This window comes from Crinia signifera, chromosome 2 (genome assembly GCF_055691185.1).
Source record: "Crinia signifera chromosome 2, ASM5569118v1, whole genome shotgun sequence".
In the NCBI taxonomy this organism is placed as follows: Eukaryota; Metazoa; Chordata; class Amphibia; order Anura; family Myobatrachidae; genus Crinia; species Crinia signifera.
In genome coordinates, this window is record NC_139218.1 from 227,446,944 (window position 1) to 227,470,003 (window position 23,060).

General features: G+C 43.1%; 1 protein-coding gene across 2 annotated transcripts in view; it reads left to right on the forward strand.

Annotated features, from left to right (window-relative positions):
* The first annotated feature begins 617 nt into the window (after window positions 1-617).
* NHS (NHS actin remodeling regulator) overlaps window positions 618-23,060 on the forward strand; it is a 193,746-nt gene continuing 171,303 nt past the window's right edge. For both annotated transcript variants that reach the window (XM_083173950.1, XM_083173951.1), the window contains exon 1: window positions 618-1,462. In XM_083173950.1, coding sequence (XP_083030076.1) covers window positions 1,048-1,462 — 415 coding nt within the window. In that variant the 5' untranslated portion in view covers window positions 618-1,047. The remainder of the gene's footprint in view (window positions 1,463-23,060) is intronic.

Below are 23,060 nucleotides of genomic sequence, written 5' to 3' on the forward strand. Positions count from 1 at the left end.
ATTCCATCCATATAAACTACTGAGATCGCATCGCACGGCACTAAAACAGGACGTGCGATGCGATTTCCTTGCGCAAGCGTACGTATGTTAATTGGGCATCCGGGTACTACATAAGTACCAAATAAATAAACTTACATATGCTTCTGGACCATGCACATACAGTATACACATTTCAGATTCCCATTAAAATGCAGAGGTTATTCTTCTGTTTCATAATATTCCAGCAACCTGGAGGTTAATGCGTGCACAGATTTCAAACACACAACAGAATGACTTGTTTTAAATGTACCATGCCATTCAGGCTCCTGTCTGTGTATTCGGTAAACCTTGATATTTTTATTTTTTTTGCAATTGAAATCGGAGCTACAAAACCAGAACTAGAATCCATGGCCCGGGGTAGTGTGAAGCTGCTATGGAAGTCGCCAGGCGATTTGCTGCAGAATGTCTTGCTATAGAACTAGGTCCTTCGCTGACTCTGTGTTGAGGAAGGCAGTGTCTAGTAGTGTAAAATATCCTGATTCCTCCCCTTGGCTTCACAGCACCGCCCTCCCCCCCCCTCCCTGTCTCTATCTTTTTCCTCCTCCCCATTCAAACATCTCTGTGAATTCCTACCACCAGGTTTTTTTGTCTGCCTCACTCTAGCATGGTGAAAGCAGAGAGACAGAGGCAGAGAAAATACATCCAAAAAGCAACTGGATGATCAGAGGGAAGTGTGGAACCAGGGAAGCAGTGCACAACTGCGATACTTTCAAAGTCACAACTGCACATTGTCACACATGGAGTGGAGACCATGGCTATGACAATAGCCAGATACCAACAATTGGGAACTGCAAGTGATTAAAGAGAAACCTTTGTATTTAAAAAAAAAAATAAATTCGTGGACCTGCACAGGAGTGACACAGTGGTGGTGGATTGCTACAGTATTTATCTCTTTCATTCTGGAGGATTCTGGAGAGCTTGATTTTTTTCCTGTGGTAATTTAATGTTGTTTCCTTAGTATTGGATAGCAAAGGATTTATTGTAGGATAACGTGAAGGGCGATCTGCAATGCCCTTTGCCAAACGGATTGTTGAGCCCCAGTGGCTGTGTAGGCATGCTGTCATCCTGGTAGAGGGGAGCTGTTGCCGGGATCAGGGGGAAGACCAGAGGCAGCAGCACCCCCGGGGGAATGCCAGGGAGGAATTGGCATCTTCCGCACAGGTGCCCACAGAAGAAAGGGAACCTCTATCCATTGATGGCCAGGAAAAAGATGTATCGACTTTGGATTTGTGTGCAGTCAACAATGTTGCGATGTCACGGATTTTGCGTCAACTTTCGGATATGGCGCGGCACGCCTGCTCTCTTTTCCATGAAATTGAAGCAGAGATTCAGGTTACCGCGCGGCGTGTGCGAGCGCTGCAAGGGAAAATCGGTAATGTCCAGCAGGTTGTCAGCGGCTTGGATCCAAAGCAGGAGATAGTGCGTGAGTACCACATCTAGGATGCAATTTGCTGCAGTTTGTATTTAGCATCTGTATCTCCCTTCTGCTCTGGGTCAGAAATTGCTGCTTGATGCAGACCATTCATGCTAGAAAAAAAGGAAATACAATGAATTGTCACAAAGACACTAATTCCCTACCTTTCCCTTATCCTCCGCATTTTATGAATCTTGTTACTTAGCGTATGCTAATAAGTGCCCAAATGTTTCACTATCACCTCAGATGCTAGAGGGGTAGGGAGGGAAATCTGCATTGCTGCTCCAGCAGTTTCTGAATGTGATGGGTGTTCTCTCAGCTCAATGCACAAATGTTCTTATACTGAGGCAAATGTGCTTTAAATAATGAACGTAGCATTAAAACACATAGAGGCCTATGAAATATATATTGTCGATCTTTCTTCCACACAGCCATTCACAATAGTTGTAGCTTGCAGAGTTGTTATCACATTTCATTGTGCTGTAATGGATGTACACCTACAGGCTATATACCTTGCTGTTCCTGTTTGCTTTTATGCTATGTATATTCATGCATGTTTGTAGGTGACAGTACTAAATGTGCAGTGTGTAGCGATCTATGTTTGTATTTATAACATCAGATTTAATCAAAAGTGCTGTCTATTAGAACTGGCTTTTACCTCAGTGAAAAGACAAATAGAGCAACCAATTACTGCAAAGCAAGCATGTGTGGACTGGGATTATACCATTTATATCTGTCCTTTGCGTGACTCGTTATTATGGATTTCCCCCTCGCTATAGCTACTGTATTCCTCTGCAGTATCTTTTCATCTGTCTGCTGAGATAACTACTCCCAGCTTGGTCCATTCCCCATGCTGCTGACAGTCATCCATTGCTCAGGTGGACTTGATAGGTTATATGTGGCTAATGTGACGCTCACAGTTTAACCCCTTCTATGCATGCTGGGAGGTAAATCTTGGATGTACACCAACTGCAAATCTTTACGGTTTATGAGACCAGTGGGCTGTTTTGTACTGAATCTAACACACGGTAACAATATGCTGCTTTAGCTTCACGTTAACCTTCACTACCCCTCAGTGATCATACTTGCTACAACCAGAGTAACCCTTTTTCCTTCCTCCTGCTCTGTCCTCCTGGGTTTACCTGCTGCTGTAAGGCACCTGAGTGTCAGTCTGCCAGCACGGAGGAGCAGAGGTGTGTCTGGGCTGTGTGTGTGTGACACTTACATAAGGAGCCTTCTGGAGGCTTCAGATTGTGCAGAATCACTGGGCAGATGCCGAGGATTGAAATCTCAGCAGCAGCACAGAGGTGGCAATGATCATTCATGCTCCTAAGCAACAGGAAGGAAGAGGGAATGGTTTACATGATGATAGGCTCCAGGTAGCCAATCAGAAAGCACAGCAATTATGGTCATTGTGATATTAAAGGGAGTTCTGTGATAATAATACAACATCCCGGTGTTCTCACAAAAATAGAAAATATAAACCTATGAGACATATATATATATATATATATATATATATATATATTCAGCAGATGTTGCCTTAGCCACATCCATAGAGCTATTTTACCAGCAATCTCTTAGGGTGCAGGGCACCCCACATGACACCAGCATTGTGTGCTACAATCATGCTAATTTGTCTCCTCTGCCATACTGTATATTGTGTCCGTAGCTGCTGCTTATGCTGCAGTCTAGCCCCATAGAAGGGAATGTACTACATCCTCTGGCTCTCTCTACACCCCATTGCCAATCTCTGAGGAGCAATGGCAGTCAGGTTTATATCAGCTGTAGTGTCTGTGAGGAAGGGACATTAATTTTGAAACCTTTCACCATTTCAATGTGACCTTGGACATGTGCTAACACTTTAAAGGCATATATGTAGCTATGTGGAGAGAAATGATGCCACTTATGATAATACATTGTAAAATGGTTTAGGTGGGGATTTTTTTTCACTGCAGTGCTCAGACTAGCGAGGGCAGTGGCTAAAGACAAAACCTCTGCTGCCAGCACCATGTGCTCGAGAGATCCATGCATACATTGCAATTATCAGTCAGGGGAGGTCAGATGTCACATTTGCTGCTGAAGAAATGTGTGACAGGTTGTCTGTAGAAGCTTACAACTATTATTACTAGTGCCACTATGAGACATGCCTCCAGCTCCAAGGTCTGGTTGTAAAGGTTGATTAGAATGTGCTTACTCCAGAGACACCCTTTACCTTGTGATTAAATCAGCAGCATCATACTTAATCAAGTTCTTATATATTTATTATGTGCCAAAGGAGGAAATGTGCCTTCATGACTTCAAAACTCAGATGTTATTCGGCCATACAGTGCCTGAAGTATCCATTGATAGCAATTATCATAAATTAAGTGAAACAAATTAAATTTTTAAGACAAGCAACCTTTTTGTGTAACTGCTTGGTTCTCTAATATCTCTTTACCCCATTTTTGTCTTGCCTGTCTCTTTTTTTTCAGACTGGAATTCACACATAAGCTGTCTTTTCTACTGTATTATTTCCCTGTCCTTTATTTTTGCTGTGTGGGATGCCAGCCGGACAGAGGGCCAGATGCACTAAACTTCAAAAGTGATAAAATGGAGAGTGATAAACAGCCAGCCAATCAGCTCCTACCTGCCATGTCACAGACTGTGTTTGAAAGATGTCAGGCAGCAGCTGATTGGTTGGTTATCACTCTCCATTTTATCACTTTTGAAGCTGAGTGTATCTGGCCCTCAGACTTTTTTTTAAAAGGGTCAATCGTATACAAAACATGGCCTTCATTACAGACTTCATTACTTTTGGCCCCATAACATACCTCCCAATATTTCATACTTGAGGACTGGGATGCTCGCAGGGCAGAGCCTGAAAGGGGGTCTGGCCTATGTCCAAGGGGGCATGACCTTGCGGGGGATGCTGTGGTCGCAAGCAACACCCCTGTTTTCCGTCACTATAACTCATGAGTCATTGGCCATGCCCCGATATCCTCTGTTTCACTGAATAGGCACTGTGCACGTGCGCAGAATGCCTATTCCCCGCAGCTCTACTGAGCAGAGCAGTGGCAAACAGGGACGGACTCCCAACTGCCCCCCCCCCCCACCGCTGGACACTGCCAGACCCAGGTGGGACACGGTATGTCCCAACAAAAGGGTCTTTCCCACGAAAAATCGGGACCATTGGGAGGTATGCCAAAATCACAGTTCCTAGATGTATTTCCAACTTATGATGAATTTGGATTCCTATGAAGAGACAGCATATATTTGACCACTGCACCTGATGCAATTATTTCTCTATAGTACTATACAACAACAATTACAATCTAATGTAATCAATAAACTTATCCAAGGCTTGTCACTGCAGTTAGAAACGAATAAAACAAAAGAACAGCAGTAGATCATTATTCAGTAGGTGAAATGGGACTTGTAAAAAGGTGTTTTAGAGTAACCATCTGCTTCAGCACAGGCAAAAAGGAGGTTTCAAACTGCAACAGACAACTCCTTGCTATCAACACAAAATAAAAACAAAACATATTACAGATATGCACATGCACAGTACTACACATAAAGTAACAAATAAATATGGTGACATCATTGAATCGGGTCATAGAGCACTTTCTGTGTCCACGCCCTGTTCTGTTTCTTTTTCCTTTCAGAGCATGGGACATTTCTTTTTAGATTGTCCAAAACCAGGTTTTTTTTTTACATCAGACTCTTTCCAAAAATAAGATATTCCTCTATTGTTTCCAGCTGCATCAACAGACCGAGCATGGAGACAGAGCATTTGCAGGCAACTTTGATTTATTTCAAATACATTGGTTCAAAGAAACAAATACCTTGTTAAAAAAGTGACCAGGATAATTTTTCACTAGGGTGGAGTTGGGAACCGGAAATTGCTTCTCTAGGGTATTTTACAGTTTCTAATTGTTTTCTGTGTTACCTCATCGGGTGCAGAGTCTTATATAGTTCACTGTGTCTTGCAATTGGTATTTATTTTTTATTGCTTTTCAAGTTTCATCAACTTTTAATTTACACTTCAGGTTCTGTGTTAAGCCTTTAGCTAACATGTGGGAATATGGGGGTCTATTTATTGAAAAAGCAGAAGTTTTCTCTCAGAGCATATCTCTGCCATAAAGACAACTTCTTCCACTGCTATTTATCATTCAGCTGTCGCTGGGGCAGTTGAACCATTCTCAATCCCCTTATGATACCAGCAAGTTGGGGTCCAGTCAAGCGTGTTCACTGCACTGGAAGTTACAACACATCTTACCTGACATCTTGGTGGTGATTAAATGTCTGAAGGAATGTGTCTCTATGCCAATGACTTGTCTCGTAGGAATGCAGGAGTTGCCCCATCACATATTGGAGCTTATTCTGGTTCCCACACACAGGGGAGCGATGTTTTGTGACTGCGCATACCCATAGGCGTGCGCAGCCCATTTTATTAGTAGGTGCACAATTGGAGGGGCATTTCTATCACCGCCCACTGGGCGTGTCTATCACCGCCCACTGGGCGTGTCTATCACCGCCTACTGGGCATCAATGCGCATAAATGAACTAGAATAAACCCCAGTGTCTTATATAGAGCAACAGATTCCGTTACAGTGTCTTATATAGTGCAGCAGATTAGTTTAGTGGGGATCCCGTGGGGCTGTCCTCGCCCTGCTTGGGGTATTCCCTGGGTGCCCGGCGTTACAGGGGCTCTGGTGCTTCCATGGCTGTCACCCCTTATTCTCCTGGTGGGGTGCTGAGGGTGACATGGGGTGTGGGCAGGAGTAGGTGCGCTCATGGGGGGCAAAGGGGTGTCCTTCCGGGTATACTGCGTTGGTGGCAGGGAGTGGATAGGGAGTGGATAGGGAGGCAGGCCTGGGGTGACCAGCGCAGGGGGTACCTGGCATCAGCAACAAGTTGCAGGCTCCTGCCCGTCACGATAGGGTCCCCTGGCGTCTGGACGACTGGTGCAATCTTCTGCAGGAGGGCACGCTAGTGTGGGCGCTGCGGATGCAGCGTTGCCGCACTCAGCTGCGCCTCTCCTGACCGCTGGACTCCGCGCTGGCTTCTCCCTGCTACCGGCTGCTTCACTCGCCCGGCGCCTCCTCTTCTTTCCCCCGACGTCAGCTGGCTCTCCGGCGGTGTTGAGGCTCTGTCCCCGCCTCGCCGACGGAACAGCGCCGTTCCGCTCTCCTCTTCTGCCACGCGTCACCACTCTCTTCCTCTCTCTCTCTCCCGAACACCAGCGCCCGCGCGTCCTCCTGCTCCTCAACCTCTGCACCCCACAGGTACCTCCTCCTCCCCCTTATTGGTCCCCCATTGGCTGTCAATCAGCCTGGGGACCCGTTTTCGCACCCTCTGCTGAACGGGGTATTAACCCCTTGAAGTCCGCGGTCCTGGCGGCATATAAAACATGGTTGCTCAGCAACCCTATTAACACGGCCCCCGCTGGACAAATTGGTCCAGGTCGGGGTGCCACACTTATGTGAATGGAGCTCACTGAGCTGCATAGCCCACGTCCCGGCCAGCGCAGCGCTTCCAGGCTGGAGAACGGCAGCGGGCAGCGGCCGTGGCTGGCAAGTGAAAATGTGCTGCATTTGAAACATTTTGCGTGCAATCGCATGGGGGGTGCCGACGGGCATTAGGAGGTGCCTGTGCACCCCCGGCACCCCCCGTGCACACGCCTATGCGCATACCCATACACATGTATGCGCATGTGCAGCTGCTTGGTGCGAACTACACAGCCAAATTGCTCGTTTGCCATTTCATTTGCACCTAGCAGTGCAGGCGAGAGGTTGCGCCCACTCTTAGAGTGTCGAGGGCTTGCAAAATCATTTGATGGTCTGCGACCATGGAATGATTTAGTCCCTGCACGCAAGGCTGCGAATGGATGTTTCTGCTAAACATCCAATCGCATACGTGTGGGGATATTCGGCGTGCGAGCAAAGGAGGGTGTTTGTGCAGGCAGCATTTATATAACATGCAAAGCTTTGCGTGTCAACCAGAATAAGCTCCATTATGAAGCATGTCACCTATGACTGCTATCATAGCACAACTCAGGCTGCTATTTCAGGTAGCTAATTTTCAAGGACAGCAGAATAAATGTGATAAATGTAAAGAAAAATGCAAATAATGTTGCTGCTATAGTATCCACTAATGATTCGTACCATGTTGGCAGGCCTAGTAATGAATGGTAAGTGTCAATATTTGTCTTTTATGGGCTAAACCAGGCATACACAAATGTGCTAGCTTAAAGCTTTGTTAAGTGCAAGGACAGTGGAAGGTTCTGCCTCCGGCATGAGAGTGACCAGGCACACCCTTGGTGTCGCTGTTCTCTGGTATCATATGCTACCCTATCTGCTCTTATTCTACTATACATTATTGTACCATACCATACTGTATACAGCATAAGTCTTTTTGTTGCAGTGATGTGTCTAGCTATTCTTCTACCTGAGACAGCAACTGCCATTGCACACGCCGCACCCTTAATACAAACTAACATAAACAATTTTGGCATTGAAAAGTTCTATTATTCCATGTTATTGTTAGACATGACTTCGGCAGTACATTAGTATTTTCCTTTTTACCATCTTTGCTGCTTTCTCAAGAGCTGCTGCTCCAGACGGTGGTCATGATCCTTGAGGTTAGGATCTTGACAATCAACAGTGGCATCCTGATGATCAGAATCCCGATGTCAGGTGCAGATGTTAAGATTAGAGGGGAGGATTGGAGTTACGCTGTGTGTGGTTGGACAGTTAATGGATGTACACACGGTTCAATATACTTTTTATTCAATCAGAATTCGATCCTGATCGAATCGGTATCGATTTGGGATCGAATCACAAGGCCTCATGTACACATTCGATTTAGACTATATAGTACAGTAGTCGAATCGAAATAGAATACATTTGATTTCCTTTAGATTTCAATTTGGTTTTGCTTATATAAGCAAAATGGAATAGAAAAAAGATTAAATTGAACCTTGTGCATGCACTATTACATAGGAATATAGAACCGTATAATTTGACAGCAGATAAGAACCATTCGGCCTATCCAGTCTGCCCATTTTTAACCATATTGTTACCCTTAAACCCTATTTGCTCCTTATTTCTTTGTAAGGATGTCCTTATGTCTATCCCATGCATGTTTAGCCTCTACCCAATCTGATTGGAAGTTATTCCACTTGTTCACTACACTTTCTGGGCCGGATGTATTAATATACCTCGCCGCCTGACCGCCGCCATTCCAGCGCATGTGTACTAACATATGCGGCTGGCATCGTGGTGCGTTGACGGAGGTCCCCCAGGATACCTGTAATGTAGTGTGCTGGGGGTCTCCGTCGCCTCTCTGGCGCCTCCTCCTCCCCTCATGACTGGCCAGTTCAGCATGGCTGTCCCCGGCGCCTCCTCCTCCCCCCTACAGCCGGAAGTACGTCCGGCTGCCTTGCTAGGAGGAGGGGTTCACCTTACAGGTCCAGGAGGACCTGCAGCAAGGTAAGCCGGAGGGAGGGGGGAGGCTGAGGTGGCAGGTTTGCGGCAGAGGTGGCGGGCGGCAAAAAGAAGCCCACAGGCTTCTATAGGGTATCGCCACCCAAAGGTGTCCCCCCTTTCTCTTCTCTGCTCCAAACTCTATTGCACTGACACCCAGTGTGGCCATGCGCGATCTATGCATATGCTGCAAAAAAGGCTGAAGAGCTTCATGAAAGAGGCTGGACTATTCGTCAATCTGACCATCCTGTAGATGCGGGCTGCTTCCAGAGATTACAGTTGTTGCAGTGCCTGCGCCTACACTGTGACAGGAATTGGGTGCTGCACGTATTCTTAGAGTGCAGCACCTGGCTCCCGTCACTGAGCAGGAGCAGCCAGCATTTTGGTGTCATTCCTCTGCAGGTGACACCCGAGTGCGGCACCCCCTCTTTGACGCAGCTCGGTTAGTGTTAGGCTGCAGGAGGGGATGGTTAGGATTAGGCTGCTAGAGAAGTGGGTTGGGTTAGAATACTCAATGTGATCCATCATTATTCGGAATGTTGGGATGCCACTGTTGGTTGATGCCCAACTGCCAGGATTCCATACCATCCAACTGTACCGAATTTGCCGGTACAGTACTGTTTTTTAACAGTCTGTACCGGCATATACAGTTTGTACCGAATGTACCGATTTCACAGCTTCACTACTCTAGCCTGTACCATATCATAAGACGTGATTCGTCAGCTGCCATCTGTGGGCGCGATGTTATTGGCTGGTTCTCCGTTTGTTAGATGTGCAGCATTGTTATTGGCTGGCTGATGCTGCAGCGATGTGATTGGCTGGCAGCAGTGCAGCGATGTGATTGGCTGGCGGCAGTGCTATGGAGCTGATCTGCTGCGGCTACCTCTTCTCCGGGAGTAGAGGATGCACAGGGGTGAGCTGGCGGTTGTGTGTGCTTCCCTCCCAGTTATCGCTGTCCTGTACAGTGGACAGGGTGTGCTACGGCAGGAGATCCCAGGCGGCTCTCATGCCCCGGCGGGCGTGAGGGATGATCTCCTGGACTGCTTTGCGCAGTCATTACAGTGCAGCAAGTAGGTGCTCAGCCTGCCAGGCTGCACTAAATCACTACATCTTTCTTCTTCTATCCAGCACCCTGTCACACCTGTTTGCCTGCAGCTCATGTCACATGGTGGCTTGGCAGGCTGCTGGCATATTAAATAAGTATATGTAATATACTTATTTAATAGCCAGCAGCCCACCAAGCCACCATGTGACATGAGCTGCATGATGTGTGTAGTAATTGGTGCATAGTACATATACGGAAAGGGGACGTGGTTACACCCTTTTTTCCCAGTGGCCACGCCCCTTTGTTCATGGCCACGCCCCCTCCCGAATGTGTACCGATTTTTTATCTTCAAATGTTGGAGGGTATGGGATTCCTATACCATTCCACTTAAGACAGGTACCACTTTTGGCTATTGGTAGGAATTCAATTATCTTTTGCTTGGTCTGTCATTATGATCAAGGGTATCTGGCATAATGACAACATACAGTATTAACGTATTGGCCGTGAATATGTTGGAGTGCAGCCCTTCTGCATTACTTGAATTTTGGTAAGGAAAATATAAACATATATAGGGTCACTATAAACCATTTATTTAAGATGGACTTTAGGAGTTGTTATTGTTTAGCTATTTATTAACATTTATTTACATAGTGGCATATATTGTAATAAATAACAGATAGACAAAGAGGTAAGATGTCTCTGCTTGCAAGTGTACAGCTAGGGGTCGTCTTGTATTTTGCAACACGCACTTGGATGTTCTGTGCGTACTTATTGTATAACTGTAATTGTGTAGTCACAAAATACCCTGAGCATAGGCGCGCGCAGAACATTTTATTAGGGGGTGCACTGTCAAAGGGGTGCATCTAGCACCAACTATTGGGCATGTCTAGCACCGCCCATTGGGTGTGTCCAACACCGCCAATCACACATGCCTACCACCATCTATTGGCACACGCCACACCATAATCTCCTGCCTATTTCAGTTTTCATCTTCTAATAACTCTGTGTAACAGAACATGCTAATAAATTCAAAAACATATATGGATGACGCAGGTATGTAGTGATATGACAATGGTCTAGTACAATTAATAGTGCAAAACACACATATTTGTATGGGCGCTTCTTTTAATGGAATACAGTTCTAAAAAGCAAAAGTCTTTGGTAAAAGGTATTGCTTTTATTGCTAGCAGTAGGGAGGAATTCATAAGGGTGGGCACAGCATTAGGGGGGGTGCCTGTGCACCCCTAACACTCAATGTGTGCACGCCTATGACCCTGAGTTGTATTCACATAATGTAAAAAGTTGAAATAGGCTCATTCTCTATACATTTTTGTAAATGAAATCATGTTGTGACCATAATCACTCCTCTTGGTAGCTCTGGTATTCATTCTGATGGAGGGCTGATCTTCAGGGTGAGATTGTGACCTCTGATCTGCAGGATTAAAGAAAACTGGTCATGAACAAGTGCGGCTATATGTCTGGCTTTGTCTGGCTAGTTAGTACCCAGCCAGTTAACTAAGCTAATGCACCTTAGGTAGCAAGTGAGAGCCTGCAATGGAATAATATTTTAAAATGAAAATAATATGTTCTGCAGCCAGCATCATTTGTTAGATGAAAATAAAAAAAAATAGTGTAAAAAGACACTACAGGTTATTATGATGAATACCATTTTGACAAATTCCCTTGACGCTCAATGGGTATACAAAACTCAAGGTCCTCTCTGCTATTCAGTGGATTTATAAGCCAGGGGATACAAACATTTCTCTTTTGGTGATAGTACACACTCTCTATAACACTCTGGTTATTGTGTTGCAAGACCTCACCAAGATGCTCCTTTGATAAAATTGATAAACAAAATTTAGGTCTCAGTAACCCCTTCTACTTTTTATCTCACTTTAAAAAATGCATAAAGCGCACTTTGAAAATAGGACAAATAACAGTCAGTGGTGCCATACTCAGCATTTTTTCAGGGCTGTGCTTAAATTGATCAAATATTTTTCTCATGCTTAAACCTTGCTAGCAGTACAATAAATTGCATTATTTGTTATGTGCAGTGGCTGATTTTACCTATGGGCTGCAGGAATGCAGCCCCCCAGTAAAATCTGCCTCCCTGCTCAGCCTTAGTGAAGCGAAATGTATTATTTGTGACTGGCAGTGACTTCCTATTGTAAGTCCTACCTGCCATTCACCAGCAGTGCAGGTAGTCCCATTGGGAGGTGTTTCCTCCCTATGGGTCTGCCAGTCCAAACTGCCATAAGCAGAGAGTTGGCTTCCTGTAGAAGACCACTCCCTACCTTACCTAGCTGGCTTCAATGACAGATGCGCATTGTTAACAGTATAAGGCCTAATTCAGTATAGATTAGCGATTGCGGACCATAGGCATCGTGACTAGTGACTGAAAATGTGTATTGGTAGTAAACACAATGTAGCCGGAGCTTGACTGACAGGAAGTCGGCCTTTGGCGGTGGAATCCTGCCATTTTCTGGGTGTGTCTCAAAAAACACAGGCATGTCCAGGCATTTTTGAGGAGGATCTGTGATGTCAGCAATGAGCACTTCTTCCAGCCTGTCTCAGCTACAGATTAGTGGAAGCCTCAGACCTACTCACAATTGTGTAGATAGCAAAACTCTTATATGGTTCGGGAATTGAGTATGGATGTGCAAATGGATAGCGATTCATTTACCATTTTCTTGCAGGTTAGTAAGGGCCCTTTTCTTTTTTGTCTGGGCAGCGGCTTTCTATTCACAGTCGACTGTACATTTTCAAATGAACGATCCATGCTGAATTAGGCCTATGGTGCGTACACACTAGACGATATGAACAATAGCATTACATTGATAACGATATCATTATCTTGCATATCATTTAAATAAATTGTAATGGTATAAAAATACTATAGTACAATTCAGAAAGCAAACATGAGCTGAACCTCGTGATACGGTATCTCTGCTTTAATCTCTGTATCCAACGTCCATGCCTATTGGAAAAGAGCTACCAGTGCACAATGTCTCTGTTTTAGACAGAATGGGGTTAAGTCCTATTGTAATTAGAACAGTAGAGAGTCCAGGCGCTTATATGTTCCCATCAGCCTATTATGTTTGGAACTAAACAGTTGTGAAAACACTTCTCAATTGTCATACACTGTGTCCTATAATATGTGAGTAGCATAATTTGTCATATTGATGATGTTATGTACGTATGTATGTATGTATGTATGTATGTATGTATATATGTATGTATGTATGTACTGCATTTATAACCTTTTCTTTATTATATGTAACCATGACATACAGTATATATAAATGACATTCATGTAGACAAGGATAAAGAATGTCCTGCTAAGCATAGCTTATACCTCACAGCATTTATAATTATTTTTTTTTTCCATTTATAAATTATTTCTGTGATTGTACTTTATAAAATATGATCCGTAATATCTGTTTGCTCACACGTATCTTTATATAACATGTTAAGGGCAGACGATTGCTGGATTTTTAGAGATGATGTTTTCATGGGTTTGTGATAGAGACACTCAAATATGTAAAATCAAATTTGATTGGCTCACTGCTAATGAGCATCGCCATGGTGAGTTCCCAGGTTACATTACCCAAGTTATGTTGAAATATCCTTTTTACACAGGAAGAACCTGGTCATCATGACATGGGTCACAGACATGGGTCATATGACTTGGGTTGAACCACTACAATCTGACAAATGACCTAGGTTTTTCCCAGGCCCATGCCTCAATGTGAAAGGGGTATACTATTAATAAGGGTTGAACATAGGGTCTGTGTACATTATCCTACTTCAGACACAGGATTTTCGTGTGAAAGACTTGTCAGAATTGGTGCCTTTATTCTCAGGCACCCAGCAGTTGTAGCCAGGTTACAGTAGATAACAGCAGTAGTAGTTCAGCTTCTCACAGCTGGTGAGGGACAAAAAAACTGGGAGAACAATAGGAGTGACAGAAATGTAACAGAAAAAAGAGAGGAAGGAAATAGAGTAGAAAGATGTGTTTTACTGTTAAAACAAAAACCACTATTTCATAATTATCAGCTTTATCATGAAAATAAAACACAAAATATTAGATGTTCCCACACAGCAAAATAGGTAAGTTAAAAAACGTTCATGCTCTCAATCGTTTGTGCGGCTGAAACCTGTATTTTCCTTTAGGAAAGTGCGAGTTCCTGGAAACATTTATCCTTTCTGCTAAGATGCTATGCTAATGCAGATAAGTCATATTGAATCTGTGAGTTTTCTGCCCATTTTAAAAGACTATAAATTATAGTTTGTATATATTTATGTATTTAGTGACACATGGCGGGAAATTTACTAAGATGTGAATTATACATCACATGTGATGTTGCTATGGGCAACCAATCAGATCCTGTCTACTATCTTCTAGAGGGTGCTAAATAAGTAAGAAGTAGACTCTGATTGGTTGCCTATAGCAACATCACATGTGAAATAGAATACACATCTTAGTAAATTCCCCCCACAATGTATTTGGGGAAGTACAGTATTTAGGACAAATACATTTTGAGCAACAGAAAAATACGTATCGGAGAACAATAGGAGAACGGCCTCGAGTAGCTTGCAATCATGTTCTAGAATGTTCTAGAAGATAAATATCTATGTAACCAGTGTAAAATATATAATCTGTATAATAATTGTAAAGCATTTCTTTACCTTTTATATTGGGAACTTGTTAATAGATAAACATTTATACAGAGCCAGGTATGGTTTTGGCATATGTCAGCCCTTCATTAGGAGGTGTCTTTTTGTTTGTCTTAATCGGCTTGGAGCTTAACTGTGAAATTCCTTTAACTCCTTCACTGCTGGGACGGTTTCCTGTGATGTGACATGCAGAAGGATGCCTGTTCTGACGAGATCAAAGACTTGAAAGGATGAATAGTCCATTGAGACATTTATTGTCAGTCAGACATTGTGTCATTAGATTACAGAGAAAATGGGTGTGAGATGATAGACATTTTTTTGTGAAATATTTTAAATCTTGGATTTCTTCAAATACTATAATAGTGAAGTAGGGGTCGATTTAAAAATAGTGGAATTTTGTCTGCATTTGTTCTTTTATGTTTGTCTAAACCCTCCGGCATACTATTGGGTATGTTTTATGCATACAGTAAATTACCGTGTCAGAGGATTTACCCTTTGCTTTGATGGCTCTCCTCCCAGAAGCAAATGGACTAGTGCAAATGTCTTAGAGGTTTAGAAAACCAATTTTAGTTATTTCGGTGTTTTGTCTGATTGAACCATTCCCACTAATGCCATGAGAGAAGGCACAGACCAGTTATGTGACCTTTGACACGTTAGCTGTTGTTGAACTACATGTCCCAGAATACCCTACTTCCACTCACTTATGCTGTTCCACAACAGCTAGAGTCACACTATTCCTACTGTAGATTACAGGCTCTTTGATAAACAATGGTTTCTGAATGTATTCTGTATACATAACTTTAAAAAGTTGTGATGTAAAAGCTAGACTAATGATCTGTCCTATATATTGTAAGCAGATGAGTAGGTCCCTCTTACCACTTTCTCTATCTGTTATCACTCGCATACGTTAGCACAATATATGTTAATATAATAACTGTACATTGACAGCGTTTAGTTACCACACTGAGGGGTAATCAATGCTCTGATGGCGAGCTACGTTAATGAGCAGTACCGATAGCTCACTATCAGAGTATTCAACTCCCTCCCCTTCATTTGTTGGAAATGATGAATGGGGCCATTAAAATGGCAGGGCTCGCCACAAATGCAGTGGACTCGCTGGCTTTTCCTCACCGAAAATAAGCCATCGTCGCCATAGAAAAACCCCTCGCCGCGGCATTGAATACAGGCCAATATCTGACTTGAGCACTGAAAATGTACAATAAACTGTAGATAAGAAATCTTCTGTAAAACTGTAATGATCCATCAACATATGGACACAAAGACACACATGCCGTATCTTCCAACACCACTGACCTTCTCACCTTTGTCACTTACTAACACTGGCATTTATAGGAAGAAACTGCCCTTTATTAGGAACTGGGAAGCTTTGTATAAGTTACAGGAATTCCACAAAGGAAAATTAATATATAGCAAAGCACAAGGGATTTTTTATATAAAAGGGACCTATGTGCACCTATATTTTACTCCTCTGCCTTGCAAATATGGTACATACATAGAAAAGATAATAGGCTAGATGCACTAAGCTTCAGAAGTGATAAAATGGAGAGTGATAAAAAACCAATCAGATCCTGCCTGACATTTTTCAAACACAATCTGTGACACGGCAGGTAGGAGCTGATTGGCTGGCTGTTTATCACTCTCCATTTTATTACTTTTGAAGCTTAGTGCATCTGGCACAATGTTGAAGTCTTTAGTGCCTCATACATCTGTGTGCCAATTCCCCTATCTGCTGACTCCAATCCGTTTTGCCCACCAGCAGTCAAAAACACCAGCCACCGAACATTGGTCCCATTAACATCCCAGACTTGCTAATCCTGATCATTTTCTGGTCAGAATCAGTGAATCAATGATTCCCAGCATGTTAGATTTCGATTATTCCCTGACTCAGAATGGGGAATTGCCCTGATAGCTGCATTATACATGGTTGGTTCCCAAGATTTACTGTACCTTCTGTGCATCTGCCGTAATTTCAATCACCTTAATTGTATAGAAAGTGCTGAATACTAGGCAGCTTCAACAGTTTCCTAATACTGAATGGGCCTGTTACTAAAGACAATGCAGAAACTAGCATTTACGCATGTGTAACGGACCAATGAATAGGCCCCTCTACCTTTTTAAAAAGTAAATGTTTGCTTTCAATCCAATTGTTGCTACATACAGTAGCTTTCTTTTTTTAACTAAATGAAAAATAAGCAGTAAAATCATACTTGCCGACTTTTTAAAACAGCCGGATCTCCTGGTCGGGGAGCGGGGACAGGGCTGATGACTCAAAGCTCCGCCCCCAATCCATACAAATGCCACGATTTGCGTGTCCACAAGTGGGGCGGGGCTATAATGTTGCAAAATGACACGATTAGCTTAATTTTAGTCTTGCCGCGGACCCGCAAAAACTGGTAATTAGTGCAGCACGGGAGGTGCATGGGCTGCCTGGCAAATGCGGGAGGATTGCCGACCTTCCTGGGGGGCCGGGAGGGGGACCCGATTTTTAGGAGCCTCCCGACAATTCCGGGAGGGTAGGCAAGCCTGAATAAAATCTGTTTTAAAAAGCTATCAATTGGGATCAACAGTGGTAACCTTGCAGGTTCTGTCGTGGTTTCCAGGGATGAGCTGTTTTGTTGAACACAAGATGATTATGTTTCATTTAGAATTTTCAGATTGTTCTAGGAAATAAAACTGGGTACACACTGGAGTGATGGGCAATTGGCCAAAATATGGCATGCATTCTCTTGACTCAGATTGACTTGACTCATGTACACTGAAAAAAATTGGACAGAAGGATAACTTCCATCCACCATATGCATAACATAGATTACTAGTAATGGACATCTGATTGGCCATGCAGCAGGGCCAATGAACTTCCATCGCTTACAATGACAGGAGAATGCAAATCACCTGTACACAGAGTGAAGAAGCCAATTTTTCATTGTGAAACAGCAAATCAGCCCAACATGTCTGCAGTGTGTACATGGAATAAGAAGTAAACAAATAAAAAAATTGTAAGATTTAGGGCCAGATTCAGTTATCCAATATGTGAACTATGTAATTAAGTGATGCTACCCACTCGCCAAGCCCCAGAGGGTACACCCAATGCAGAAATTAGTACTTGTGTATTATAGCGGCGCCCCCGATGTTGGTCGTGCAATGTTTTTATCGCATCGTATCGTGTGCCATACAACCGATGGCATACGATGCGATGCGACACGATTTTACACAACTATTCGATTTAAAATTGTACAAGCACCCTAATGGGTGATTTTAAGCACCCTAATGGGTGCTTACAATGTAAAATGCACCCCCACGCCAACCCCACTATAAACGTGAACCTGAAGCGTGGCGAGCGCAGCGAGCCCGCGAGGGGCGGCGGTACGCGTCCTACGACCTTTTCATACCCCCAATATCCACGTCGGCGTGGAGTTGATTTTATATAGTGTGGCGAGCGCAGCGAGCCACCGAGCCCGAAGCGTGGCGAGCGCAGCGAGCCCCGCGAGGGGATGCGTATACCTGTGAAGTTATCCGCGTTCACGCTTCGGCCTCGGTGGCTCACTGCGCTCGCCACACTATATAAAATCAACTCCACGACGACGTGGATAGTGGGGGTATGAAAAGGTCGTAGGACGCGTACCGCCGCCCCTTGGAGAGGTGTAACTATAACCCCCATCAAGCATGCTGAAACAGATTTAGATTGAGTAAATTTGCTAAAATGGGCACTCTACTGAAGATGGAATGTTGCGCAAAGCAACCAATCAGATTGTTCTTCTTATTTATTTAGCAACCTCTAGAAGATAATAGATACAATCTGATTGGTTGCTACGGGCAACATTCCATCTTCAAAAGAACTCCTACCTTAGTAAATTTACCTCTAAAGCTGGGTACATTAATTTTAGCATTAGTTTAATGATGTGACGGAATATATTGTAGTTATACATTTATGCATAATATCAAACAGCCCGATTTAGGTGCCACAGCCTTGGACTGTACAGTATGTAGGTCTTATATGCATTAAAATTGTGAAACCAGTACACAGTACTGGTACCATGAACAAAGCTAATGGCTTTGCGTGCCGGCTGCGGTGTGCTAACCTAGAAAGATCTAAACATTAATGAGAAAAGACCATACACCAATATGATATTATATATGTGGTAATAAGGTGCGCTGCTAACTCAGGGTTGCCGACTTGCATAAAATCCTTTCCGGGAGAAGCCCGGAGAGGAATCTTTCATGACGAGTTTGGGGGGCGGGGATTAACGGTGACGTCATTAAGCCCCGCCCCCGTTATGGTAAATAGCCGAAAAAACTGATCTCCATGGAGGGGACGGAGCTAAAATGACACGATTGTGCCATTTTAGCTCCGCCCCCTCCTCTGAGACCCGCGGATTGCGGCATTTAAATGCCGCGATCGGGGGGGCTCAGTGGGGGTCCCCCTGATTCCGGGAGGGTTGCCCACCCTTCCGGGGGCCGACCCGATTTTCGGGAGACTCCCGCAAATTCCGGGAGGGTCGGCAACCCTGTGCTAACTGCAGATGGTTAAGGGATTGTCAGTACCTGAAAAGTTGTTGTGCTTAAACCAATTGGGAATTGGCTCTTTTTGTGATCGTCCCTACTGTCAATTTTCTTATGTATTTTGTTTATGCTTTTTCCTGTCCTGTAATTGTTTTCTGTGTTCATGTAAGCACAAAATAAAGAATTATATATGTGTGTACATACGTATATACACATTACTATAGAGGTATTGCAGTAAAATTAGATCCAGATACAATCTAGAACAATTTTTTTATATGTTTTTTTAAACTTCTTATTTTAGCTGTGAAAATAATATGTTGCTAGTTCCCCTGGATTACAGAAAGACAGGTACTTCCATTTAATTTGGCTGAACTGTGGTCTGCCACCCCTTAGCATTTAATGACAATATACTGCTGACTGAAGGAGAAATTAAATGGTTTGTAAAGTATCTGACATGGTCTCCACATTCTTTTGTGGTTGAGTTCTTTTGAGTTGTTGAGCTTTGCCCTAATAAAATCTGTGCCTCAAATCATATACAATCTCCGTGTAATTAATACTTCCAGCAGCAGGCATGTAGGTTCCTCTGCAAGGCTTATTAGCCACACACGCGTTGTACTTCAAAAAGTTTGAAATCAAGGTTATCATCATCCCATCAAGTGTTAAATACATTTTTACACTGGATATATTGAAAGCAATCAGACAAAGACCTAAGTAATCATTATTGCTGCAAATAATCATTTTCAGGTCAGAAACAGAATCAGCTTTATTGGCCAGGTATACTTCCATATACTAGGAATTTGATTTGGATTGCTGTGCAACAGCCAGGTACTGTACTGTAGGTAACAGTTCAACAGTGACCGTACAGATATACATGACCCAGGGGAGGGTGATGGACATGTACAGGGGGGGACACAGGAACATATATACACTGAGCTGCACAGCACCTAGGTAGCCATCAGCGGCACCACTGGTCGCCGCAACTGCCAGGTAGGTAACAATATAAGCAGTACAGTTATCACACAGGGAACACATACCCGCCGAGCTGCACAGCGCCTAGGCAGCCATCAGCGGTGCCACTGGTCGCTGCGGCAGCCAGGTAGGTTACACCACAAGCAGAGACAGTACAGTTATCACACAGGGAACACATACCCGCTGAGCTGCACAGTGCGTAGGCAGCCATCAGTCGCACATCTAGTCGTTGCAGCAGCCAGGAAGGTAACAATACAATTTTCAATAAAAACACAATTGGAGAACATAACATACTAAAATATGCACATAAACCTAAAACACATACAAATACAGTACCTCCGTACACACAAAGACACTATATACCCTTATATAAATATGTTTTATACTGTGGTGGACTTTTGTGGGTGTAAGGTAGAATGTGTTTTAATAGTAATACCATTCATCCAGCATGTTAAACAGACTTCATCATTTGGTCAGAGGGTCTGGACAATTAGTCAATCATTTTCTCTTTAAATGAATGGCTGATAAAGTTTCCGCATTGTAATGCAAACCGGGGAGGTGTGGTCTATAGAATATGAATGCCATAATACCATAATGTCTGTGTACAGTGAAAAGAAAGGAAGCCTATAGAATGTTGTACATTAGCGCTGACAAAAGTGAGCCAGTTTAGCCCAAAAATTGCATTGTATTCTAAACCTGGTTAATGCTGAGTTGTGACCTTTATCTGACCTCCGAAATATAATATGCCAAACTATTCACTTAAACACTAAACTCTGTCAGATGGTCAGTCCTGACAATATATAATGTGGTGTGATGCATTATGTAAGGCATAGACACTTTGTAAAATAAAGAAAACAAAGTAACAACAACAAGAAAAGATAAAAACAATCAGATTACACAAAACAACAATAAACATTCTGTTTGGAAATGTTCTGGATATCTTCACATTAGATTGGGCCTTTTTGCATTTGTCCTCACAACTGTCCTCTAAAGCTCACTGGAGAAATATCCCACTAATCTCTAGGGTGTGACACTCTGCTGTCCTCATAGACATCCGTGATAGACAATGATTAGAGGTTACACCATGAAAGATTATGTCAGCATTAGCATAATGACAATTCCATTTTTTCCTTGTTCCGTTTGTGAAGCAGTTCAAGAAAATATTGAAGCTTTATGACTGTGTAAATGTACATATGCTTGTTTGCCCTCCAAAATGTCATTTTTATCATTTGACTTATCATTATCATATTGTCATAGGTAGCCATTTAGGTCTCCAATTGTAATCAGGGGCCACAATTGTTTGCATCTTATATGTTGCATCCCGGCTCTTGAAGCTATTCAAGTAAGGGTATAACCAATATTTATCCATACTTACCCTCTTTGTGATCCTTGTCTGTGTCCTAATCCTCCTTCCCTGTAGTCATACATCTTTTCCTGATCATTGGTAGATGTTGGCATATTGGTAGATGTTGCTGTTTAATCCCTAAACCTGATTGTTTTCAGTAATTGCAATTGCTGGTCATAGGCAAGATAAGCCCTATACTCACTAACCATTATATGGATAGCGATCTAAAGGATAACATCATCTTTTATATATCATTCATATCATCTGGTTTGTGCACTCTACTGTTAAGGATCCCCCACCCCCACCCCTTATGTTATCTGTACTGTATGCACAATGTTGACTATATGGTATATGCATTCTAGCAGTAGGGACGGATGATGTTACTGAGGGGTTGATTTATTAAGCTCTGAGAAGTGATAAAGTGTCTGGTTTTTATCACCGGCCAATCAGCTCCTACCTGTCATTTTTCAAACCAAGCCTGTAACTTCACAGCTAGGAGCTGATTGGCCGATGATAAAACCAAACACTTTATCACTTTGCCGAGCTTAATAAATCTGCCCCTATACGATATTGTTTTGTATATATGAACTATAGAATTTGCCTGGAACCCTGCCAGTATTGTTAACAATATCAGTGGTGCAGTGAATCTGCTAATGTGTATGGGACTATTGAGGTAATGACATCTCGAGATGGCGTTATCTATCAGTGAAAAACAAAACTTTCGTCCATATAATGAAAAGTACGTAGTCCTAGCGGACATAAGTATGGAGAAATCTCTGCTAATGCCGGCATTAACCTTTTCCTAAATAGGGAGACATGGTGACAGACCCTTTTGTGGCATTGGAGTGTTAGCAGACTACTGGAACCAAGTAATAAAATGTTGGTTTGAGAGTTATTGGAAAATCGTTTAAAACGTCTTTAATGTCTGGTATCACAGTCTGAGGCAATGTAATAGGAAACATTCACATGGGCAGAAACTTGCATTGTGATCCAAGTGGTATTGGTTGCCAGATCCATTGTATATACAGCAGTGAAATGTGTAGTACTGGTGTGACCACAAGATAATTCTATCTGGGCTTTGTGGATGAACACTTTCAAAAGCAAAAAATCCTTCAGAGACTAACAGTAACCCCTTAACGCAAGTGCATGCAAATGTTCATTTAAACTATATTTTGCATTAGCTGCCTGAGTGAGCTGCTTGTTGGGACCACCCAGGGGGTTGCTGAGTATTTATCTAACCCCAAATTAAAGGGAGGAAAGTGCAAAGATAAACATATCTCCTCCCTTAGGTCTTGTCAGACTTGTTGATTCTTTTCTCTTTTTTCTTTTTTTTTATTCTGTTAAGGCCATACTGCATCTCTCCTAGCAAGTTAGAGCAAGAGGCTAGAGCAGCGTTTCCCAAGCTTCTTCTCTCCTGTACCCCTTGATTAGGCTTTCAGTTTATGAGTACCCCCTCCTCTCAATTTGAAATATCCACAGTACTTACAAGTGGAGTGGAATTGAGCGATATGCGTGTCCTTATACATGTCCTCATATTGAGTAGTGTGTGGTCAGGAATCTCTGTGTCTGGCCGCTGGCTGT